Source organism: Leucopleurus acutus (genome assembly GCF_964270905.1).
Source record: "Leucopleurus acutus genome assembly, chromosome: 2".
NCBI classification, from domain to species: Eukaryota; Metazoa; Chordata; class Mammalia; order Artiodactyla; family Delphinidae; genus Leucopleurus; species Leucopleurus acutus.
Genome location: NC_139143.1, coordinates 62,796,685 through 62,823,560, shown reverse-complemented (window position 1 = coordinate 62,823,560; position 26,876 = coordinate 62,796,685). Strand labels below are relative to the sequence as shown.

General features: G+C 38.0%; 1 protein-coding gene across 5 annotated transcripts in view; it reads left to right on the top strand.

The window, feature by feature from the left end:
* The window catches only part of RABGAP1L (RAB GTPase activating protein 1 like), a gene marked incomplete at its 5' end in the record, with an annotated part of 698,468 nt that overhangs the window by 498,968 nt on the left and 172,624 nt on the right, over window positions 1-26,876 (top strand). For all 5 annotated transcript variants that reach the window (XM_082834440.1, XM_082834438.1, XM_082834439.1 and 2 more), the window contains one exon: window positions 5,308-5,349. In XM_082834440.1, coding sequence (XP_082690566.1) covers window positions 5,308-5,349 — 42 coding nt within the window. The remainder of the gene's footprint in view (window positions 1-5,307; window positions 5,350-26,876) is intronic.

The window sequence follows — 26,876 nt, the reverse complement described above, 5'->3', positions numbered from 1 at the left end:
TTTCCACATAGTACTTATTTCCCTTTTATTTTGATCCCTAAGGACCCAGGTGCTGAAGCACTTCTGGCACTTTTTGACACTACCTTTTCAGCATTTGTTCTCAGTGCTGTCAGTGCAGTTTTTGACAGCTTCTCACGCAATCTGTCAGCCCCCTGTGAGCCCACGATTGCCTGCTCATCAGAGCCAAAATGTTCAGTGTCTTTGTTTCAGTGAGTGCTCTGCTGTCAGCCTTCCTTTATGCAAGATTGTGGGTGCTCAGTTGTTGGCCTACCCAGGAACACGATGATCTGCACTTTGGAGCAATTATTTAATTTGGGGCAATTACTTGTAGGTGTTCTTCAAAGTGAAGGTTTTGCCAGGCTGTGACTGAATTTTGAAACAACAGCTTCGCAATCAGTTAAGGAACTACTCCTTCACACACACAAGGCTGATCTCAGTCTGTTGTCACTGGAGGAAGGTGGTGACCCTTTCTTTTCACGGCAAGCTGAGTTTCTATTGCTTCACATCCTGTAAGCAGTCAGCTAATTTTTGTCTGTTTTCAATATGGAGACAAATAATAAAATTTGGTTTTGGTAGAAGTCACCTATTTGTTATCTTTCTCCTCCCTGCTCTCAAAATGTACTTGCCTTTAAATGGGAAGAATCACTTTAATCCTTTAGGAATTAGAGGCCGCATTAAATAATACCCAACTAAGTGATTCATTCATTCATGCATTCATTTATTCCTTGAGCCATCTTCTCTAACTTAGCGGTTAAGAATATGAGTTCTAGAGTTATACTGTGTAAGTTTAAATCCACTTAATAGCTGTGTGACCTTGGGAAATTTAATTTGACTTCTCTAAATCTTAATTTTCTTGTGGGTAAAATGGAATTTCAGGTTGTCGTGGGATTAAGTAAGGACGTGTTTTTGGCGTAATTAATTTAGATCTTGGCACATAGAAAATATTCAGTGGATGTTGACTCATTTATTATCTTGCACTTGGAGTTAGACTTTGCACTATAAATAAGTAACCTTAACAATGTATTTACTTGTTGTTTTTACTCTTAATAATTCTGCAATGCTTTAACCCTTTCAATCCTATTAGGAACACTTATTTACCCCTCAGTAACAATCAAATTGCTACAAATTACATGTTCCTGAAGGGGGAAGCATCTTGAAAATATATAACAATTTTTTTCTTTTAAAAATATATCTCAGCTCAATTAGGCAAAAGTTGGACCATGTAAAAGTAGGTGGACAAGAAAATAATGGGGAATTTAGTTCATATGGTGGCTTGGGAGAGTGAAAGGTGGTTCGCTTTTAATTTACTTCATTGTTGACTAGCAGGCTGAGGACCAAAGCTTGCATTGACATTGTCATCTTAAAAACAACCTATTGGAACTTCCCTGGTGGCACAGTGGTTAAGAATCCGCCTGCCAGTGCAGGGGACAGGGGTTCAAGCCCTGGTCTGGGAAGATCCCACATGCTGTGGAGCAGCTAAGCCCGTGCGCCACAGCTACTGAACCTGCACTCTAGAGCCTGCGAGCCACAACCAGTGAGCCTGCGGGCTGCAGCTACTGAAGCCCATGCGCCTAGAGCCCCTGCTCTGCAACAAGGGAAGCCACCGCAATGAGAAGCCTGTGCACCGCAACAAAGAGTAGCCCCAGCTCGCTGCAACTAGAGAAAGCCCACGCGTAGCAACGAAGACCCAATGCAGCCATAAATAAATATATAAATAAATAAGTAAATTTATTTAAAAAAAAAAAAAAGGCAACCTATTTGTAGTGCCCAAATATTGGCCTGAGGAAGGTTACTGTAATTTAGTGATACCTCTCATTGTATCCCTAAATGGGAATAAGTCTTATTTAAAAGAGAAAAATAGATATTTTTAAATATCTGACTAAAGTTGCCTTTTTTATTCTCTTCTTAGGAAATCAGGATACATTTTGTAGTGAAGTAAAGCACTGGGTAGAATAGCAAGTTTTTCCTGATTTCCAACAACTTAGAGGTCTAAAAATACCTTCGTTTGCACAGTCTGGCCACACTATTCTACTTCAGTTGAAGGCTTATGAAGTCTTTACTTTTCTTCATTTTTGTGGATAATATCTAGGGTTTCATGTAAGCAGGTGCAATAATACTTTATTATTATGAACTTATTTAAAGAGTTTACATATATAAAATTTTCTGATAACTGAAAGTTACCTCATTAGCTTCCCAAACTTAAAGAAAATCTACTTTTTATTTAAAACACAGACTATGCTCCCTTAAGCACGATGTTTCAAATATAATGTAAGCGTTCGTTGACATTGCTGAGATTATCACAGTGAACTAATATTAACTATTGAAGGGCTATTGGCTCCACTAAATTAGCCCAGACAGCTACACATTTTTTTTAAAGTTTATCTTCTGTTTCTATCAGATCTAATATTTTGATTCTGGCAACTGTCTCAACAGGCTCTGTCCCTAACCCTATCTACCACATACTTTGTCTTTTACTTTGCTACTTCTGATATCTGTAAACTATAAAATCGTATTACCAAACTAATTCTAAGTGTAAATGAAATTAAAATTGAATAAATTTTTTTCCTGGTATTAGTGAGAGCTATTTTGCTATCTAAAGATTTTTTTTTTTCTCCAAGTTCTTGTTTGTGTTTTCCATAGCTCAGTTGTTCAATAGTTTGACTTTGAGATCATTGAAAAACAAGGTTTCTTACTGTCATTTGATGGTGATTCTACAAATTGGTCTAGTTAGGTCCATATGGAAAAGAATAAATCCCAGAAAATTTGGGGATAGCTAGTATAGTTCATTCATTTGGTCATCGTATAAGCCCTTATTAAGTACATTACGCCAGCACTGTGTGGTGAAAATGCCCTTAAACTACACATTAGGAGGCTTGGCAAGTGATCCTAGCCTGCTACTACTAAATGCATATATAACCTTAGGCTAGTCAAGTTCATATGCTGAAAAATGGGAATCATAATACAGGTTGTTATGTGGATCACTGAGATTTCACTCTTCCTGTGAAAGCAAGCAGGCAGGGGAAATGTTTGGCAGGGAGGTTGAGAACATAGCAGAGTTGGTTGTACATGGAGTGGAATACCCTGCAGGGGTTTGGGAAGGAGAGGGAAGAGTAGGAGACTGGTTTAGGAGAAAGGACCAGAGCATTTTTTTTTTTGCAGTACGTGGGCCTCTCACTGCTGTGGCCTCTCCCGTTGCGGAGCACAGGCTCTGGACGCGCAGTCTCAGCGGCCATGGCTCACGGGCCCAGCCGCTCCACGGCATGTGGGATCTTCCCGGACCGGGGCACGAACCTGTGTCACCTGCATTGCACCACCAGGAAAGCCCCAGGACCAGAGCATTTTGAGGATTAGAGAACAAGAGACAAGAAATGTTTACATTGCCAGCAGTGTCTAGAAAAACAAGAGCCAGAGACACTGTGGATTTAGTCCTGATGGCGGCTTGATCAGCACTCAGGTTGTGAGGATTCACTACCTAGCCGCTGTGACGTGGGGCTGGAGGATATGTGTAGCAGGGCCTACAAGTGGGCAGCAGCTAGTGGTGAGGACCCAAATTTAGATGAGGAAAGCAAATTCTGCTTAATTGTAACCCTTGTTCTTTCGATTGTGGTCTCCTTTTTTTCTCTAATTGTGATCAAAACCAGTGTAGAATCCTTGCTTGGAGTGGTGATGCACTCTGTCAATTTGATTTTGTCTCCTGGCCTGATTATACTTCCTACTGCTTTCTGATTCTTAAAGGATTAACTGAGTACACCCAAAACCTTCAACCAAAGATTTTGTGTTTATCAGTCATCCCTTCTTACTATTATGTCATATGTTTGGTAGTTGAATATGAAAGATTAGCATATTATAACAGGAATGCACTCTAATTATGAAACTGAGCAGGACCCTCTGGGGCTCCCGGGCACGGAAACCTTTCTGCGTCCCATGTTCCTTATTTGCAGGGAACAGACTCCAGCCTCCGTGACCTTCCTGAGTCCCCAAAGGCAGATTCCAACAGTTGCTAATCAGAGAAGGGAGAGGATTCAGAGACAAGGGAGGAGCACCAGAGAAGGCCACCTGAGGCCAGATTAAAGAAACCAGAGAAGCCCATCAAGAGATTACCTGAGACCAGATTAAAGGAGTGTAGGCCTTTCACACACCCTAATCTTATCAGCAACCCCACCCTTGAACTGTTGCTGTAAAACTCACCAAATCCTCCCAGTTGGGACACACAGTTTTTCAGGGCAGGAGCCCGCTGCGTCCCCCTTTGCCTGGCAAAGCAAAAAAACTATTGTTTTCTACTTCACCGAAAACTCTGTCTCTGAGATTCAATTTGGCACTGGTGCACAGAAGCCGAGTTTTCGGCATCAATTACCTAGTCCTAATTCTTGCTTCTGATTTTGGAGACAGTAAAAGGATGGTTTATTAAAGGCTCTTTGCATAACACATCTGGTACAGCTCTATATCCAGAAGGTAGATAGATTATATTTGTGACCAAGCTGAAGAGGGCACATCAAATAGACCCTGGACTTATGGGAGATGTCAGCTCAAATTTGAAAGGTCTTTCTTCTCATGTATGATGACTTGCATGACAAGGAAACTGCATATTCTGTGGCAACTTTGTTTCTGACTCTGTCATCTTGAGCATTTAAGATTCCTGTCTCTTGACTTTAATATCTCAACATTTCTTCAGAGTCATTGGGCTGAACTCAGAGTCAAAATTCAGCCCCAGTACGGCTTCTTAACAAACTATTTAATTTCTTTATTCATGAAGAAATATTGCTCTGGTTTTCAGGAAAAAAGGGACAAGGGAGTCTAGCAAATAGTCCCTAATTACCACCTCTAGCTGTACACATACTACTTGAAAGCAAGCACTAAAACAAACAACGCAATAAGAACAGTAGGGGAAATCCAGTGTGATGCTTACAATCTGTCCCAGTTATCAGCAACACTATTTTTCTTTGTTTTGTTTTGTTCGCCACTGGCAGTTTAACCACATCACACAGATAAGACTTAACAAATTTCAATTAATAATTTTAGACTTCGGTGTCACTGCCATTTTGATCAAGGAACTTGACTTTTGCAAGCCCTGAGCCAATTTGTTGTAAAAGCAATAATTTTATGTGAGCATTAATTAGATAGCACCTAAAATTTATAGTAAGCCTCTCATAGAAGAAAAAATACCTTTAGAAATCTTATGTTTAATTACTATTATATGTGAAAATGAAAACAGATTTTATTAATGATATACAGAAGTCTTGGGAAAATACTTAATAAAATAGTGATAGATGTGACAGTATTGATTTTGACTCTCTTTTTCTATTTCAGGGTTTGAACATAATCTTCCATGTAGCCTTGGCTCTCCTAAAGGTAAGTCTGTTTTTATGTTTAAGTTACCGAACTGTCTTACGTCTCTGCCCTTGGAACTGGGCATCATTCAATTTACAGCCTTTGCCTCATTCTAGATTCTTGAAAAAAAGAAAAAAAAATGACTTCTCTGAGGAACTCTGATCCTCTCTCCTTCCCCCATCCTTTTTTGTTGTTGTTTAATTCAAGTTTGGTTTTCTTATAATCCATTTAATCTTGCTATCACAGCACTTTTTCCAGTAAGGTAAAAATATTTCCATTCATTCAAGTTGTATGATATGAGAAAAAAACCTGTTTTCTGTCAAAATAATGCCAGCTTTCTTCTTAAAATACTTATCATAATAACATCCCTAAAGGTGCCTAAACATATAATTGAATTATTAGAATGCTTCTGTAATACACTGACTAAAAAAGAAACTGCTACATTTCAATTTGCAGTTCTTTCTCTGATAGCTAGAAATTTATAAGACATGTTAGAATTCAATTATAATTACCTTGTTGGATTTTATATCAACATATCAGTGCAGCTTTAAAAGTGTGGAAACAGCAAGACATTTGCTGCAGAGTTGATGAAAATAACCTGGTTGGTTTTTGTCCTTCAGTTAAAGATGAAGTTCTGTTATTGAAGGTGATAATTGCCTTGCTTATAAAAAGATGCAAGCTCACCCTTTTCCCAGTAAAATGTAATGGTTAAAACTGCAGACACCGGACTCAGACAGATTTGGTTCTAATATCAGCTCTAGTGTATGACTTTGGGCAAATTACTCAGACCCTGAATTTTGAGATAATAATGAAAACGAATTTATAGGATTGCTAAATGATATGATACATAAAATTCTCTTAACATAACGTCTGGAAAATTGTATCGCCTAATAAATGGTAACTGTCATTATTGTGATTACTATTATATTGACGAAGTAATTCAGAATTTGTTACTAGATTCCCTATAATTCTTCCAGATTTCCCAAAAGTTAATAATCTGAATCTTCAGAGAAGCTCCTGATATTTTAGGAGAGCTTCCATACTTAACCATTAAATACCTTGATTCTAAACAAAGGCATCACATAATATAGGCCCTATGCAACTCAAGGTGTGGGCTGCTGCGCCTCATCTCTTATTCTGTTCATTTGTTTTTTATGAAGTTCGTAAACTGTACTTCAGACTTTTCATTAAATCATTTTGAGTTTAGATATGAACAGTTCATATGACAAAGTTACTTTAGAAGTTAAGGAAAATATTTTCAATAAAGTAACAAGCGTCTTTGCGTATATCTTTCAATGAAATCATGGATCTCCACCTCATTTTTTTTTCTTGTCATTAAAATAAATCAAAACCAAAAGATGCTTTCTGCAGAGGGCTGGAATAAGACTTTTAGACTGCCTAAACAGTGAAAGTATTAATGTAATTAAGACTAAAAACAATATTAAACCATAAAGTAAGTATAAGGAAGTCCAACAAAGTTTTGATTTTTCCTATCATGTCTAATTTTTTTGTTTCAGATATTACATCTTTCCCCAAATGCCTTTTCTCATTTTTAATGACCTTCCTTTACTAGTGCTCTTAGCCCGTGCTTAGTCTGTATTTTGAGGGTAACCTAGGACTTTGCCTCTGGATATCAGACCTGTACTCTGTGGCAGCCTAATAATTTATTCATCTGGTAAATTATCCCCCTGGTTGACAGGTTTTGGGGGCTTGATTGTATTGTTTTTATTTATTTATGGCCATGTTAACCCAGACATGGCCTGTGCGGGGGACATTCTCTGGCCACTGGGCAGAAAGGCTTTTGTATCTTCTCTAGCAATGCATGGATACTCATCTAATATCATCTTGGAGAATACCTAGTTAGAGAAAATAAAAAGGAGAGCCTTCCCATTACTCTAGGTTTATATTTATCTCTCTTCCTTGTTTGAATCCTGGAGCTGACCTCACATAGAGACAGTACATACATAGGCTGCACTGAAGTGTGATTAATTGATCTGATTGCCCCACCTAGAAAAAGAATACTCCAAACACATTTGACAGTGACTAACTTTTAGCTTCTAATCTATCAAATAAAAGAATATAAACTTGTTTATATCAGAATAACACAATTAGGGATAGTTCAAAGTGCTTATGAACCCAGCCTAACTAATTTTCAGTATAGCTGCAGAGGGACTTTAGATTTCTCTGTATTTCTTGTGTTGAGGGGAATCAGAAAGGGAAATACCATTACTTGAGCACTTACTGTGCGCTAAATGTTAACGTAGGTTATCTCATTAGCACACATCAAATGTGTTATTTGTAGGAGAATCATGAACTGTTAGAGAAAACAATCTAATTCTCTCCCTCAGTTGATTATTGAGGCAGCCAAGGCCCCAGATGGCCTAAAATCTTTTGGCTTAGAAAAGCCAAAGCTGAATTTATAATTTTAAACAGCATAAACATAGGTAAATGTCTCTGTTGCTCAGTATGGTTTATAGACACCTACTTTCTGAATGGGAGCTACTTCCTTTTGGGTTAGAAACAGTCTACCAGGCAGCTGGAAAGCTATTGAGCTAAAAGAATGATTTGCTCTAGTAGGTAGCATCATTAAATCATTTAGGATGTTGGCAGTGTCCACTAGGTAGGTTGGATATATTCCTAAAAATCTAATTCACTTATTATATGAAACATTCAGTAGTCATAGCATAGTACATTATAATAGATTGGAGATGATCAGTCAGAATTAATCTTAGCCACTTCATGTTGGCAGAGAAAATTTCCAATCAGAATAGGCTCTTTGCTTTCCAACAATGATTAAGAAGTAAATGACAGAATGTTTTTCTCTCCCCCACCCCCAAGCTCATTTTGTGTCTTACATGTGCTGGGATTGACATACACACACTACTATATATAAAATAGATAACTAATAAAGACCTACCGTATAACACAGGGAACTCTACTCAATATTCTGTAATAACCTATAAGGGAAAGGAATCTAAAAAAAAAGAGTAGATATATGTATATGTACAACTGATTCACTTTGCTGTACACCTGAAACTAATGCAACATTGTAAATCAGCTATACTCCAGTAGAAAAAAAGAAAAGTCCATTCATAACCCTACCCCAGAGGTAACCATAATAAAAATTGGGTATAAAATCTTTCTCTCATGCTTTAGTCTATTGAATATGTAAGCGTGTATTACCTACCTACATATACACATAAATGTATGTATAAACAAATATGTTTTAATATGGCTTTGAGGGTTATAGATAAGAAGATGGGGAGGTAGTGGGTAAATCTAGAAGAACAATGTGAAAGGATGAACATATTTATTTTCTTTAAAAATTGCTGTCGAACAAGACTGTTTTTCATTTAATAATATATTATGCATATCTTTCCTTGTCACTACACACATGTAGTGGTTAAAAGGATGGATGCTGGAGCCAGACTGGTTGAGTTTAAATCCCATCTCACACAATTTATCTGGTGATCTTAGGTAAATTACAGTTTCTCCATCTTTAAAATGGGGAGGTTAGAAATACCTATCCCATAAGATTGTTGTTCAGGTTTAATGAGTTAATATACAGTTGGTGCCTGTAACTTAGTAAGCACTACAGTGCACCCAGGTGCTATTATTACACATAGAACTTGCTTAGCCTTTTAAATGGCTGCTTATTTTTCTGATGTATCATAATTTATTTAACCATTTTATATTTAATTTTTATGGATATTAAAGTTGTTTCCAGAGTTTCCCGTTAAACAAAACTGTAACAAACATCCTTAAACGTCTATCTTTGAATACTTATCTAATAATATCTTTAGGATAAATTCCTAGGAATGTAATTGCTAGATCAAACTATAATCACATTTTAATTTTTGATGCATGTTGCAAAATTGCTTTCTGTTAGCAGCCATACTCTTGAAAAAACAAAATTTCTAAATATGCACTTTTATGGACCCTGAAAGCAAGTTTTAAAACAAAGCAGCTTAAAAAGTAATTATTAATAATAATTTGTTTCGTTGTAAACAAATGAAACTCCTCAGACAGTTTTGAAGACTCCAATGTTATGTTCTTCTGTTTAGAAACATCTAGTTTTTTTAAGGAAGTCAGCTGATCCTGGCTAAATTTTAGAAGAATGAGCCTTAGCTTGGAGCGGCTTTATGTATTACGTGAAACTTCTTAAGTATATATCTTTGATGTTTTTGGCTTTTCAACCCTCTCCGCTATGGTGTGTTTCCTTATCATTCTGTTGAAGCGTTTTTGGTCGTCACTAATGAAATCTAGTAGACATCTTTCCATTTTTATCTAACTTGATCTCTCACCAGTTATCAAAGCAGTATGACATAGCACTCCTCCCCCTCTTCCTCCTGAGGTCAAGTCCCATCTCTGACAGTGATCTTAGGGAACTTAACAGTTTACCCATCTTTAAAATGGGGATATTAGTAATACCTATCACATAGGATTGTTGTTAGAGTTTAATGAGTTAATATATGATTGGTGCCTGTAACTTAGTAAGTACTACAGTGCACGCAGGTGCTATTATTACACGTAGAGCTTCTCCTCTTCCTCCTCCTCCTCCTTTCCCTCTCCCTCCCCTCCCCCTCCCTCTTCTTCTCCTTCTCTCCTTCTTACATTCTCCTTTGGCTTCTTATTTTTTTATCTCCCTCTCTGCTTCTTCTCATTTTCCTTTACTCACTCCTTTTTTTGTCCCTAGTCATCAATTTGGAATTCCATTGACCTTCAGCCTTTATTCTGTTAATGTTACACATCACATTGATTGATTTGCAGGTGTTAAACCACCCTTGCATCCTTGGGATAAATCCTACTTGATCATGGTGTATGTTTTTTTAATGTACTGTTGAATTTGGTTTGCTAATATTTATTTATTTAGTTAGTTGCACTGGGTCTTAGTTGCAGCAGGTAGGCTCCTTAGTTGTGCCTCGTGGGCTCCTTAGTTGTGGCACGTGGGCTCCTTTTAGTTGCAGCAGGTAGGGTCCTTAGTTGCAGCTCTAGGGCTCCTTAGTTGCGGCTCACCTGCTCCTTAGTTGTGGCAGGAGGGCTTCTTAGTTGCAGCTCACAGGCTCCTTAGTTGCGGCATGTGAACTCTTAGTTGCAGCATGCATGTGGGATCTAGTTCCCTGACCAGGGATCAAACCCGGGCCCCCTGCATTGGGAGCACAGAATCTTATCCACTGCGCTACCAGGGAAGTCCCTGCTAATATAGTTTGTTGAGGATTTTTGTATCCATGTTCATCAGCGTTATTAGCCTGAAATTTTCCTTTTTGTAGTGTCTTTGTCTGGTTTGGTATTAGGGAAATGCTGGCATCATAAAGTGAGTTTGAAAGAGTTCCTTCCTCTTCAGTTTTTTGGAATAATTTGAGGAAACTAGGTATCAACTCTTCTTTAAATATTTGGTAGAATTCACCTGTGAAACCCTCTGGATGTGGACTTTTTTTTTGTTGAGGGTTATTTGATTATGGGTTCAATTTCATTACTAGTAATCAGTCTGTTCAGATTTTCTGTTTCTTCATGATTCAGTCTTGGAAGATGGTATGTTTTTAGGAATTTATCCGTTTCTTGTAGGTTGTCTAATTTGTTGGCATATAATTATTCATAGTATTCTCTTACGATCCTTTGTACTTTGTACTTCTGTACTTCTTTGTATAGAGCTTTGTACCTCTGTGATATTGGTAGTAATTTTTCCTCTTTCATTTCTGATTTTATTTATTTGGGCCCTCCTCTTTTTTTCTTGATGAGTCTGGCTGAAGGTTTATTGATTTTGTTTATCTTTCTAAAGAACCAGCTTTTAGTTTTATTAATCTTTTCTTTTTTTGGTCTCTATTTCATTTATTTCTCTTCTGGTTTTTATTATTTCCTTCCTTCTACTAACTTTTGGCTGTGTTTGTTCTTCTTTTTCTATTTCCTTTAAATGTAAAGTTAGGCTTTTTCAGTTAAGATTTTTCTTGTTTCTTGAAGTACACTTGTATTTCTGTGAACTTCCCTCTTAGAACTGCTTTTGCTGCATCTGAAAGATTTTGGAACATTGTTTTTCCATTTCTGTTTGTCTCAAGGTTTTTAAAAATTTCCTCTTTGATTTCTTTATTGACCCATTGATTGTTTAATAGCATGTTGTTTGGTCTCCATGTGTTTGTGTCGTTTCCAGTTTTCTTTTTTTTTTTTAAAGAAGATGTTGGGGGTAGGAGTTTATTAATTAATTAATTTATTTTTGCTGTGTTGCTTCTTCGTTTCTGTGCCAGGGCTTTCTCTAGTTGTGGCATGCAGGGGCCACTCTTCATCGCGGTGCACAGGCCTCTCACTATGGCAGCCTCTCTTGCTGCAGAGCACAGGATCCAGACTCACAGGCTCAGTAGTTGTGGCTCATGGGCCTAGTTGCTCCGCGGCATGTGGGATCCTCCCAGACCAGGGCTCGAACCCGTGTCCCCTGCATTAGCAGGCAGATTCTCAACCACTGTGCCACCAGGGAAGCCCCCAGTTTTCTTATAATTAATTTCTGGTTTTGTATCATCATGGTTGGAAGAGATTCTTGATAAGATTTTTATCTTCTTAAATGTATTGAGACTTGTTTTGTGGCCTAACGTGTGATCTATCCTGGAGAATGATTCATGTGCACTTGAAAAGAATGCATTGTGCTGTTTTTGGATGAAATATGCTGTATATCTCTATTAAGTCCCTTGATCAATTAAAACCAATATTCCCTTATTTATTTTCTGTCTGGATGCTCTACTCATTCATGTAAGTGGCATAATTCCAGTCCCCTACTATAATTGTATTGCTGTCTATTTCTCTCTTTATTTCTATTAATATTTACTTTATATTGGATTGGCAAAAAAATGTATTTGGGTTTTCGTAAGGTGCTATGGAAGAACCCAAATGAACTTTTTGGCCAATCCAATATATTTAGGTGCTCCTATTTTGGGTGTATTAATTCTTGCAAATGTTATATTCTCTTGTTGGATTGACCCCTTTATCATTATGTAATGTCCTTCTTTGTCTCCTGTTACAGTCTTTGTTGTTTTGTTTTTGTTTTTGTTTTTTTTGTGTGTGTTTTTTTGCAGTACACAGGCCTCTCACTGTTGTGGCCTCTCCTGTTGCGGAGCACAGGCTCCGGACACGCAGGCTCAGTGGCCATGGCTCGCGGGCCCAGCCTCTCCGCGGCATGTGGGATCTTCCCGGACTGGGGCACGAACCCGCATGCCCTGCATCAGCAGGCGGACCCTCAACCACTGCGCCACCAGGGAAGCCCAAGTCTTCGTTTTAAAGTTCATTTTTCTGATATAAATATTGATATCCCAGCTTCTTTCTTTTTGTTTCCAATTGTATGGTATGGTTCCAATTGTATGGTATATCTTTTTCTATCCCTTCACTTTCAGTCTGCAACTGTCTTTAGGTTGAAGTGAGTCTCTTGTAGGCAGCATATAGGTCTTACTTTTTAACCATTCAGATATTCTGTGTCTTTTGTCTGGAGAATTTAGTCCATTGATGTTTAAAGTAATTTTTGATAAGTATGTACTTATTGTCATTTTGTTAATTTTTTTCTGGCTGTTTTTGTAGCTCTTCTCTGTTCCTTTCTTCTTCTCTTTCTCTCTTCCCTTGTGTTTTGATTGTTTTCTTTAGTATTATATTTAGATCCCTTTCTCATTTTCTTCTGTGTATTTACTATAAGTTCTCTCTTTGTGGTTACTGTGGGGTTTACATGTAACATCCTATGCATGTACAGTCCCTGTGTTTCATATTTTTGATGACACATTTTACATCTTTTTAGTTTAGGTATCTCTTACTTACTGTATTTTTAATTAATTTTAATAATTTTGTCTAACCCTTCATATATACTTTGTAAGTGATTAATCCACTACCTTTAGTATTTGTTTACCTTTTTTGGTATGATTTTTACTTTCATATGTTCTCATTATTAGTGCCTTTCCTTTTTAGTTTAGGGAAGTCCCTTTAATATTTCTTATAAGGCCAATTTAGTGGTGATGAACTCCTTTAACTTTTGCTTATCTGGAAAATTCTTAATCTCTCCTTAAATTCTGAACAATAACTTTGCCGGGTAGAGAATTCTTGGTTGGCAGGGGTTTCTTTCTTTCAGCATTTTGAATATGTCTTGCCACTCTTTTCTGGCCTGTTAAATTTCTGCTGAAAAAAATCTGCTGATGGCCTTATGGGGTTTCCCTTGTAAGTAATAAGTTGCTTTTCTCTTGCTGGTTTTAAGAGCCTCTATCCTTAACTTTTACCATTTTAATTATAATGTGTCTCAGTGTGTTTCTCTTCGGATTCATCCTATTTGGAACTTTCTGGGCTTCCTGGACCTGGATGTCTTTTTCCTTCCCCAAATTAGGGAAATTTTCACCTGTCATTTCTTCAAATACTTTTTCTGGCTTTTTCTTTTTCTCCGATCCTCTTGAGACCCCCTATCATGTAAATGTTATTTCACTTGATCTTATCTCAGAGGTCCCTTAATGTTTCCTCACTTTTTAAAAAAATTAATTTATTTATTTTTGGCTGTGTTGGGTCTTTGTTGCTGTGCACAGGCTTTCTCTAGTTGCGGCAAGTGGGGGCTACTCTTTGTTGTGGTGCATGTGGTTCTCATTGCGGTGGCTTCTCTTGTTGTGGAGCATGGGCTCTAGGTGCATGGGCTTCAGTAGTTGTGGCACGAGGGCTCAGTAGTTGTGGCTTGCAGGCTCTAGAGCACAGGCTGAGTAGTTGTGGCGCAAGGGCTTAGTTGCTCTGCGGCATGTGGGATCTTCCCGGACCAGGGCTTGAACCCGTGTCCCCTGCATTGGCAGGCGGATTCTTTTTTTTTTTTTTTTTTCTTACGGTACACGGGCCTCTCACTGCTGTGGCCTCTCCCGTTGTGGAGCACAGGCTCCGGACGCGCAGGCTCAGCGGCCATGGCTCACGGGCCCAGCCGCTCTGAGGCATGTGGGATCTTCCCAGATCGGGGCACAAACCCATGTCCCCTGCATCGGTAGGCGGACTCTCAACCACTGCACCACCAGGGAAGCCTGGCAGGCAGATTCTTAACCAGTGTGCCACCAGGGAAGTCCCTTCCTCACTTTTTAAAGTTCATTTTTCAGTTTGCTGCTCTGTCTGGGTGTTTTCCGTTGCTTTGTCTTTCAGCTTACTGATTTGTGCATGTATTTCATCCATTCTGCTCTTGGACCCTTCTAGTGTATTTTTCAGTTTAGTATAATTTGTTTCATTCTTTCTTATATTTTCTGTATATTTGTTGAAGTTTGTCTGTGTTCTTCCATTCTTCTCCTGAGATCAGTGAGCATCATTATGATCATTATTTTGAACTCTTTATTAGGTAGATTGCTTATCTCCATTTCATTAAGGTCTTTTTTTCTGGGGATTTGCCATGTTCTTTGGTTTGGAACATATTCCTCTATCTCCTCATTTTGCCTGTCTCTCTGTGTTTGTCTGTATGTATTAGGGAAAATGCCTATCTCCCTCAGTCTTGAAGGAGTGGTCTTTGGTAGGAGCTGTTCCTTGTGTCCAAGAAGCACAATCTCCCCTGGCCACCAGAACCAGGCCCTCTATGGGTATGTGTCACGTGGGCTACATGCACCTGCTGCTTGTAATAGGGCTGAGACTGCTGTGAGGGGAGGGTGGAGCTCCAGGTGCTCACTTGCTCAATTGTGGCCCATCTGCTGCACAGGGAGAGCGGGACTCAGGGCCCTGGCCCAGCCTGGCTTCTGCTGGGCTGCTATGCAGGGAGGGCAGGACTCAGGGTGCTCACGTGTCCCAGCTCTGTGTGGAGTGGGAAAGGTTAAGAGCACTCACCCAACCAGTTGTGACTCATTTGCTGTATAAGGGGGGCAAGGCTTAGGGTGCTCACCCAGCCCAGTTGCACCTCTATTACTTCTGTGCTAAGGTGGGACTTGGGAGGCTCTACTGTACTGGTTGTGACTCAGTCTCTGCACAGGTTGTGTGGGGCTCAGGACACCCACCCGGGCTGGTTGCCTCTAGGCTACTGCATGGGGAGGGCAGGGCTCAGGACACTTGCCTGGACCAATTGTGACCCAACTGCTGCATGGGGAGGGCAGGGCTCAGGGTGCTCCAGAACAAAGTTGAATAAAAGTGGAAAGAGCCTACATCTTTGTCTTGTTCTTGATCTCATTTACTTTCTTTCAGAAAAGTTTTATTACTTAGATCTCCATTTCTGGATTACCACTACCACTACTATCACCACCACCTTTTTCTGCCACATGTGGTAGTAGTTCCACCACATTAAGGTGATGAACCAATTATTTGCTGAAGATCAAAATTGCCATGCATAAGTAGTAATGAAGCTCTTCCCCTTATTCTGGAGAAACCTTCATTGTACTCTTATATGTGATTTTTGTGTTTGTCATCACTGTGATTCAGACTAGATTTATAGGAAACTCCAGTACTTTTTTTTTTCAGCTATATTGAAATATAATTGACTTTTTTACAGATTTTATTATTTTTAAAAGAAGAAGCTTTGTGTATGTCTGGGCGTATGTAATCTACTTGCTTAATGAAAAAACTTTTTTCTCAGAGATTACTTATTTGTCCCTGCCTACTCCGTTTACTTCAGTATTCAGCTTTTAGAAAGAAATAATTTCACATTACATGAGAAATACAAAATATATTTGTGTTACAATACTTTTTTTTTCTTTTTTTTCCAGTTCAGCTTGTGTGATTCTGATTTGTGTATCAAATAGAATCCAAATGCTTAACTGAAACATCTCTTTCCTCAAATAAACTTCCCTCATATCAGTAGCTTGCTACTACAAGTTTTTATGTCACTGAACCTTCTTTCCAGAAATCTGTCTGGAATTCCATTGGAGAAATAACCATTCATATTTCTTATTCTGGCCCCCTTCAAAAGCTTCCGGTTTACCCTGCTGTCATTAGGCTGGAAGCTCTCTCATAAGCCATGCCCTGTGTGTCCTATCCTGCTTCCTTGTCCAGTGCCCCTTCTACAGCTAAAATAACCTCCTACCATTCCTTATTAGGACTTCCTTGTTTTCGCACCTTTAATAACCTGTTACTTTGTAATCTTCCACTTGCTATCTACCAACTCATCTTCCGTTCCCTATTCAGAACTCTCCTAGGACACATGAAATGCATTGTATACTAATAACATTTGTTCATTTATTTGTTCATTCAGCAAATGACTTTTGAGTACCTATTGTGAGCCAGACACTGTGCTTAATGATATGGATACAACAGTAGACACATAGTCCCTTTTCTTAAGTTGTTTAAAGAAGTATCTGACAGTCCTCTTAATGCATGTGAACAAATAAAATCTCTTTTTCTCACTTCCCTTCTCCTCCCTCAAAAAAAAAAAAAATCTTCCCACCAATCTACAGTAAGAGACTGTCCCAATTTATTTTAGTTATGTCACAGTATTGCAAGTCCCTACAGCAGTATAACTCGAAGTGATTCTTAACCATTAGTGTCCTCCAGAATCACCTAAGTCCCAAGGAATTTGTTTAAATTGAACATTTCTGAATGCCTCCTCTCACCCATCCCTCACCCTCAAGATCTGATGCAGGCAGTTCCGGAACCAGAAAGGTAGGAATACTCATAAGTTACGTAGAGCAGGAATTCTCAGTCTTAACTCTACATCAGAATCTCCTGTATATTAGAGTTAGCTTTAAACATTTTCTGACTCTGAGTTGTACAGAACAATTTCATTTGACTATCTAGGTGGAACCCAAACATCACTATTTTTAAAAACTCCCGAGGTGATCCCAGTGTGCAGCTAAGCATCTACTACACTGTGATGAAACATTCAAAATTAAATTATCTAAACAAAGTGGTAGTGAGGGAACAAGGAGAAGAAAACACATGTGCAATTAGAGGAAGCATTCAGTCACACTTAGAAAATGGCTGGTCCTTATTTTCATCATTATCAATTGCTAACGTGTCTGTTTGGTCTCTGTGCTCCTCCATCTCCATGCCCGTTTTCTAGGATTGTAGCAATTGCTCAGTGGGGCCTTGAGGTTCCCGAGGAGTATACTAAGGGGAGTCCCTTTAAAATGGAACCAAAAGAAGTACCTGGGTTGAGGTGTGGATTGTGATTCAGCTAATTCATGGTGGATTACCAAGGGTTGCTTTAACCAGAAAACCTAATTTATAAAGCATAGCTCATCCACTATTAGTATCTTCAAACCAGGAAAAGAGTCTTAATAGAGAACCTCAAAATTCTAAAATTGGGCCCTGTTCATATATCCAGAGAAGACCATAATTTGAAAAGATACGTGCACCCCAATGTTCATTTCAGCACTATTTGCAATAGCGAGGTCATGGAAGCAACCTAAGTGTCTGTCAACAGATGAATGGATAAAGAAAATGTTGTGTGTGTGTATATATATATATATACACACACACACACACACACACACACATATATATATAAAATATATACACAATGGAGTATTACTCAGCCATAAAACGAATGAAATAATGCCCTTTGCAGCAACATGAGTGGACTTAGAGATTATGGTACTAAGTGAAGGAAGTCAGAGAAAGACAAATATCATATATCACTTATATGTGGAATCTAATAAAATGATATGAATAAACTTATTTACAAAAAAGATAGACTCACAGACATAGAAAACAAACTTATGGTTACCAAAGGGGAAAGTGGGAGGGAGAGATAAATTAGGAGTTTGGGATTAAAATACATACACTACTATATATAAAATAGATAACCAACAAGGACCTACTGTATAGCACAGGGAACTATACTCAATATCTTGTAATAACCTATAATGGAAGAGAATGTTAAGAAAGAACATACATATATTTATATATATATGTATAACTGAATCACTTTGCTATATATCTGAAACTAACACAACATTGTAAATAAACTATATTTCAGTAAAAATTTAAAAAAATAGAAACAAAAATGACCAATAAACATTAAAAAAGTAGGGAGTACCTGAGAACTCTGTGATGTAACCCATAAATAAAATAAAATAAAATAAAATAGGGCCTTGTTTATTTGAGAGAGTAAAAAGTCAGTTATTATTCGGCACTGTGCTGGCTGGTTAAGTATTCCTTTGACCTTTCAAAGTATAATTCCCCTTTTCCTTTCTGTTGACATTGGAAAGAAGGGTCAATTCATGTTCCAGAGATTCTCTCCCTGCAGGACCATATTTGAATACCATACAGGGTTAAAAAACAAGAAGTGAAGAGCAAAACACCTTGAAAATAGACAATGGATTTTAGTTCTCCCTAGTCTTTGATTCACCAACTTGGGTAAAAAAAAATTTGTTTCTGAGCTTGAAGATGGTGATCTGTGACAGACTGAAATTAGGACTGTAGTTTCTGCAGCTGTCATTCAGTTTACAAATTAGAAGGCTAAAGAACTGAAAAAAATGAAGCAAGCCGTAAACATTCTTTTGGATTTGCAATGGGTTTTGTGCCTTCAGTTAGTTTTGTAACTTACATGAAGGAATGCCTATTGCCCTGTTGGTGGCAGCAAAACACTACTCCTTTGGAAAGCTAGTAGTCCTGCACTCCAATTCTGTAACATTGGTATTCCTTTATATTGGTTTCCCCTTCCAACATAATTTGTTGTGTGAATATTTAGTTTGTTTTCAACTTTTCTCTGTTGTATGTTTAGTTTGAGGATAGGTTTGTTTTAGGATGCTATCCAGAAAACACTAAAACTACCAACAAACACAAATTTGAGCTTCTAACTAGTGCAAGATACTCAAGGAATTTTAAAGTTTTAAAGTTCCAGAAATCATACATTTTATGTATTAGGGATTTATATCAGAAAATATATATATATCATCATAGTACTATGTGTGTATTATATAACACTGCTAATTTGTTGAATTGATTTCTCATTGTTTATTTCTCATGAGACAATCCAAAATGTAGGAAGGGAGAATGGTTGACTAAACATGCCATGTTCCAAGTTGTCAGTAATTAATATGAACTTAATGTATCCTAGGAAATATGGGGTCACTTGACAGAAATAAGAAAAATAAAATTCAGTGTCCCCCTATGAGTACTCTTAGCACAAACACTCAAGCTTTCTTCTCTTTTACTTAAAAAAAATCCCACTCCATCTTCCTCGGATATTCTCCTATCTTTAAAGAAGGTATGCTCTGCCTTCATTCCAAAGCTAACTTCCCACTTGCATTCTTGATGCCAACTTTCCTGCCTCCTTTTGGAGAAGCCTGTGATGGTTGGTTAGGTCACATATCCCACAGACGTTCAGTGAGTGCCTACTATTGACAGGTCCAGGGTCAGGTGTGGGAGCATCCAGAGATGCCAGTGTGTGTCCTCAAGTTGTCCTGAGTGTAATGGAGAAGGCAGACACGTAGACACTTATAATCCAGCATGATTGCCCTGGGGTTTTAAAAGGGAGCTTCAGGAGCCTGAAGGTAGGGCAACCATATTCGTTCTGGGGGAACCAGGAAAGATTTTTCAAAGATGACTGAACTTTGAGGAGAGCATTTTAGGCAGCGTGAACAACATGCAAAAGAGGCATGCAGAGGAACGGCTGAGACAAGTCCTTTGCTGTGGTGCATTTGGAGGTGGTACATGAGATGAGGTTCTGAAGGGCTTTGATCACATTTCTGCCACCAATTTAATGTGGGGTCTTAATCAAATCATCTCACCTTTCTAACACATAATTTCCTTATTTACAAATAAGGGGATAAGAAAATATGGTTTCTAAGGCTCTAAATTTCTGTCTTGCTGACTGCCAGTCTTTGTTATATGTATGTATACGTGTGAATGTGTATAAATGTATGCGTATATACCCATATATATGTATATACACATACACACAATATATATGCTATACACAACCATCTCAGTCCTTTATTGAATAGATAAGAATTATCTTGTAATTATCACATTTGTTGTTTAACTTCTTGGCTGAAGTTTATCTTTGTCTCCCTTACAAAAAGAGTTTTCAGAGCAATATAATAAAATTAGATGCAAAAGAATAATCAATCTGTTATAATTAAAAATGAATACCAGCAAATTGCTTATAGTCTCACTTAAAAGCCCCTTTTAGCAACATTCTTGAATGTGAACAACCCATTTGTTCTAAACTAGTAAAATTTCGTTGTGTGCATGTGTGTATGTGAGGGTTTGTGTTTAGTGCACGCTCCTCTGTATTACCATTATTCTTACCAGGTGTTTCCAGACACCCAAGGAATATGTTGGATCCATATAAAAAAATGTAACGACTATCATCAATAATTCTGTAATCGTGCAGCATTTATCATTCGTGATGAACTCAAATGCATTTTAAAAATAATAAATAAAATTAATTATAACACACTCATTTGTAAAGCACTTAAAATGTGCCTGATGCTGCACTTTTAAACTAATCTTCATGACCTTTAGTTTTTTCTTTTTTAAAAAAATTGTAGTAAAATATACATAACACAAAATTGGCTATTTTTACTGTTTCTAAACATATAATTCAGTGACATTAATATATTCACATTGTTGTCCAATTGTCATTACCATCCATCTCCAGAGCTTTTTCATCTTCCCAAGTTGTAATTACTCCCTCTTTCCCCCACCCCCAGCACCTGGCAGCCACCATTCTACTTTGTGCCTCTATGAATTTGGCTACTTTAGGTACCCCATATAAGTAGAATTATACAGTATATGTCCTTTTGTAACTGGCTTATTTCACTTACCATAATGTATGACCTTTCACTTTAATCTTATAAAGATTGTTATGAGTCAGTATCCTCATTTACAGATGAGGAAACAAAGGCTTTGAGAAGTTGAATAACTTGGCTAAAGTCATTCCTTTAGGTAAATGACACACTGGCCTCAGAATTTGGCCTGTCTTACTATAGAACCAATGTTCTTAACCACTAAACTGTAGATGTGTGTGTGTGTGTGTGTGTGTGTGTGTGTGTGTGTGTGTGTTACACTTTACAGTTACCCTGTGAAGAAGAGATTATTATTCTCATTTGATGCACAATCCCAGTAGCTCTCACCCAAAATTCCATGCTTTTTCATATTGTATAGCAGGAGACTCTTAAATTGTAGTGAAATCTGCTTCCATTTCACAAATCCATGTTGACGTTGTACTATGAATCAAAAAGTTTTCTATCCAAGTTGTTTGAAGACTGTGTAGGGGAGGGAGAAGTTTTCCTCGACCCTCTTAGGGTCCATGGCTGGATCTGAATATTGAATTGACAAAGACAGATTAACAAAAGAAAAGCTTACGAATTTATTTAATATGTTTTACATGGCATAGGAGCCTTCAAAAGAAAGTGAAGACCTGAAGAACTGGCTAAACTTGAATGTTTTCATGCTAGGTTTGATGAAGAGTGGACAGTCGTGGAGAAATATGATAAACTGAGAAAAACTTTGCAAGACCTGTGTGTTTGAATTCTTTTCAGCATCCTTCTCTCTCGGAGAGAAGGATGGTTCTTCCTTCAGGTGTAGGAAGGGCACCTCTCACATGAGGGTGTTATGACCTGCTTCAGGGGGAAGGGTAGGGAAAGACAATTTTCTCAAACTCCTTCAGCTTAAAATATTCAGTGTTCCAAGGTGCCATATTTTGGGGTAGTGTGTTTTGAACTCCTTCAACTGCATGTTTAAAGATAGTCATCCCAATTTTAAAATGTCACTGGTCGAATAGGACAGAAACAGAGCCAGAGCAACTAGGAACCATTGTTATGTCAACAAATAATTGAATTTAGGCTAATGAAAACCAACTCACTATCAAGAATGATCATGAAATTAAAATATTCTCTGCTCTTAACTAACTAGAATAATATCTGATTCCTGAGTTCAGCCTATCCATTTCTTCTTTCATAGCCTTTAAGATGTATGAAGTCATCCCTGAATTCTGTTTAATGCCGTACTCAAACTCCATTTCACTCTGACCAATCATTGTGTGCGAGCTGATCATAGGGAGATGTTATCAAGAGCCTTTGTCAGAGGATGTCACTGCTCAATAAGTTTTTATGACCCTTTTTGTCTGCAAGAGTTGCTGGTATTGCTTTTCAGCATGGAGTAGACTAATTTTGTTCATTAAAGTGCTGACAGAGTTGATGACTCACTGTGGCAATCGATAGATATTATCACAATAGGATAATCAGTCAGAGGAAATTCAACTGAAGCATATAAAAATTTATTTGATACTTGGTTTATGCACGTTGAGAAAAGGTTAAAATATACCCCTTTTACCAGAAATACAATAACCAAACACTCCATAGGCTTGCTCTTTTTTCTCCTTTGCTGTTTTCCTTTGACTAGGGAAATTTGGGTTTGGCATAACCAGATGAATTTATAACAGAATCTTTTATTTGTGGCATATGTAACTTTGATTAATTAGGGTATAGGCTAAGCTGCTGTTTAAAAAGAGAAAGAGCACATGAAAGGGAAACCATGAAAAATATGGTGGTTAAAATAAGATAGTTTATTTTTCTTTACACATACATACCAGTCCAGAAAGAAGAAGACTGGCCCAGAAAGGCAGGCAGCCCAGCCCATGAGATGACTTAGATTCCATATATGTTTTTGCTCTGCTGTCGCCTAGGATGTTGTCTTCATGTACATGGTTAAAACTAAGTCAATGCCATATCTAAGTTCCATTTCAGAGAGAGGGGGAAATTTTAGCAAAAATGGAAAGCAAACAATTTTATTTTAAGCAAATAGTGAGGAATTAGAATATATTACTTTTGCTCATATTCCAACGACAAAATGTTTGTCCATGCCACACTTAGCTGCAAGGGAACTAAGAAATACAGTCTGTAGCTCAGCAGCCATGTGCCCTGTTAAAACAATTATGTCTATGGAAGAAGGGGGAAATTTTTTAGAGAACAATTTGTAGTCAGTCGTAGTTTACCTGGCCCTCTGGCCATTCAATGTCTATAGTCACCTTTATTTCCACGCGTAAATACTCCCTCCCTCCCAAGGGAGACATTCAAAGGCCCCATTCAGTTACTTCATCTGCTCAAAGTCAAGGCTCTCTGGATAATTCACAGTCCTGTATGTCAGGTCTGGGATGATTCCTCACAGTCCAGTGACAAGGTATCTGCTCATCTCACATCCAGTGTATGGAAGTGGTAGGCAAAAGTGTAACTGCAATAAAAACTCTCATTTTGAAAAGGGAAGAATGGGAAACACACCATAATCAGTGGGCCATAGAAATGTACAAGATTCCATGCTTTAGCAGTAGAGAAGCTTTCCTGGTTAGCCCATCTGGCTGCCCACTGGTTCTAATTTCTAACAGCTGTGCCATTATCCATTGTCCCCTGTGGCGACATCTAAGTTCCTGTTTGAGAGTACACTCTCCTTGGAAGCTGTACAGTTTTCAGAGGTTGCCTCCTATTTGTGGAGATTTGGAAGCCTGAGAGTTGTTTTAGTGATCAAATAAATAGGCTGGGTTTTTTTAGGCCAGCCTTTTGATTTCTTTTAGAAATTAATTCCCTCAATATTTTTGTAGACTTTTGGTTTTTTGGTTGCAGTCAGTTCATTATGAGCAAACAGATCCAAAGCTTTCCTCTAGACATAGTTCTTAAGTCTTCTTGTCTTATTTGTTTGTCTGTTTGTTTTTAGTGGCCCATTCTCTTCTTCCCCCATTTTAATAGTGGTTTCACTAAGGCCAGCTAAAACCACAAGTTTGAGTGGGAAGGCAACACCCTTAATTTGATCTTCGCCTCTTGGCTGTCTCTGTATTTTGGCTGAGAAGTCGTAATGAGAGATACTTATGGAAAAATATAGAGCCTGTTTATCCTTCTAGTACGGGGACAAGTTAGATTTTCCAGCTCTGAGGCCTCAGATCACTGTACTTGAGCAGTTTAGTTTATAGACCACTTTCCAACCACTTTCTCTAGAGTGACAAGTATCATAGACACATAATAGTGTACCTTTTAAGTTATCACAGGCCAACAGTTCTACCAATATTGTGACATGGCATAAAAAGGATCACCAGTTTACCAGTTTGCAGTATATGTTCTCTTGCCTTGTCTTTCACTCAGACACAAAGCCAGAGAACCTAAGTTTTAAGTTTTAATTTTGGCAGCACCTCACTCCCGGGTACCAATTTCTGTATCAGAGTATAGGCTAAACTGCTGTACTAACCCAAAATACAGTGCCTTAAATAAGAAAGAAGGTTTTTGTTTTTGTTTTTAATGTGACAGACTGTAGAAATAGGCCGGTGGTACAGGCCTGCATGCAGCTCAGCTCCATCAGATCATTCAGGGACCTGAGTTCCTTTCATCCTATTTTTCTACAGCAGGGTTTCTCAAACTGAGTACTACTGACACTTTGGGCCAGCTAATTCTTTGTTATGAGTGGCTGTTTTATGCAGTATAGGATGTTTAGCAGTATTCCTGACCTCTATCTGATAGATGCCAGTAGTACTTCACCAGTGAAGACAGAAAGTCTCCAGACAATACCAAAAGTCCCCCAGGGGGCAAAATCACCCCTGGTTATGAAACATTACTTTATAACCTCTTAGAATCATCTTAATCTATGTGGTCAAAGCAGATTTTGATCCACAGTGAAGAGAAAAACCAGCTGATCAAAATAGGTCCACATGTTGTAATTAGCAGTGCCATTAACACACTAATTATAACTTTATTTCATATGTTCAAAAAGTTAAGGAAAAAATGGAAAATATTTTTAAAAGACAAATTGAATTTCAAGATATAAAAATTACTATGTTTAATAGAGCTAATAAATATATTAAATGGGATTAATGGCAGATGTGACATTATAGAAGAAAAGATTAATGGACTTGAAGACATAGCAATTGAAAGTATGCAAAATTTAAAGAAGGAATTTTTAAAAAGAAAGAAAGGAATAAGGAGTTGTGAGACACTTGAAAAAGCCTCCTGGATATGTAATTGGGGTTCTTGAAGAAGCAGCAAGGGGGAAGGGGCAGAAGAACATTTGAAGAAATAGTGGCTGATGTTTTTCCAAATTTGATGAAAACTATAAACCCACAGATCTGAGTTCAGTAAAATTCCAGCAAAAGGAACATGAAGAAGACTGCACCAAGGCATGTCATAATCAAATTGCTCGAAACCAGTGATAAATCTTTAAATTGCCTAAGAAAAGAGACGCAATATCTAACGAAAGAACAAAGATCAGCGTTAAGCAGATTTCTCTTTAGGAACAATGCAAGCAATAAGACATAGGAACAACATCTTTAAAGTATATAACCAGGGCTTCCCTGGTGGCGCAGTGGTTGAGAGTCCGCCTGTTGATGCAGGGGACGTGGGTTCGTGCCCCGGTCCGGGAAGATCCCACATGCCGTGGAGCGGCTGGGCCTGTGAGCCATGGCCGCTGAGCCTGCGTGTCCGGAGCCTGTGCTCCGCAACGGGAGAGGCCACAGCAGTGAGAGGCCCGCGTACTGCAAAAAAATAAATAAATAATGAAGTACGTAACCAAAAAAAAGGAAAATTTATTTCTTAAAAACGGAAGCAAAATACTTTTACGGACACGCAAAACCTGAAAGAATTCATAATAGCAGATATGAGTTATTAAAAATGTTAAAGGAAATCCTGTGACTGAAAGGTGAATATCTAAAACTTTTTTCTTATTAATTGTCTCAAAAATATAATTCACTGTTTAAACAAAAATAATAACACTGTATTGTGGGGTAATCGAGATGAAGCACAGATGCTCACAGACACAGTTCAAAGCTATGGTAGCTTGATGCTGAGATGCTCAGTATCAGCTTGATGCTGAGATGCTAAGTTCCCAAGGGAGGAGCTTGCCGGTGCCACTCTCCCTGCTCTGAGTGTGTGCTGCCTCCATAACAGCTCGGCTTGCTTCACTTTTGTAAAAGTGAAGGTCCTCTTTGGATTTCTTTAGTTAGCGAAAGCAGGTGCTAATGTGGGTCTTTAGTAAAAGTGAAGTGGCGTAAGTGAACTTTGAAAAAGCCAGGGATACCTGAAATAGAATAAAAGCCAGGAGGGAAGAAGTGGTAGTATGACCATTGTACGGCGCTTATACTGTATGTGAAGTGTATAATATCACTGAAGGTAGATGGTGATAAGTTAAAGGAACTCAAAAACAACTACTAAAATAACAAAACAAAGAGTTATAGCTAGAAAGCTAACAAAGAAAATAAAATAAAACTGTAAAAAATGTTTAAAAGAAGCAGGAAAAAAAGGAAAAGGGGAAAAGAGTAGATCAAAAAATAGAGAACACATGTCAAGATGATAAACGTTTATGTACCTAATAAGACTTCTAAGCAGACTGACCAGGAAAAAAAATAGAGAAAACACAGTTACCAATAACAGAAATGAGAAAGATGACATCACTAACAGATTCTACAAACATTAATAAAAGAATATTGTGAACAACTTTATGACAATAAATTTGAGAACTTGGACAAATCCCTCAAAAAATACAAACTACCAAAGGTCGCTCAAGAAGAAAGTGATCACCTGAATATCCCTGTATCTATTAAAGGGTATTCTTTGCACAATATGTTTAATTTTGCAACTTGAAATTTTTAATAACTGGAGAAATTGAAGCAGGGACACATGGGTACTAAATTCCAGCAGCTGAACAAAATGGTATGTTAATCTTGTGTCTTAAGA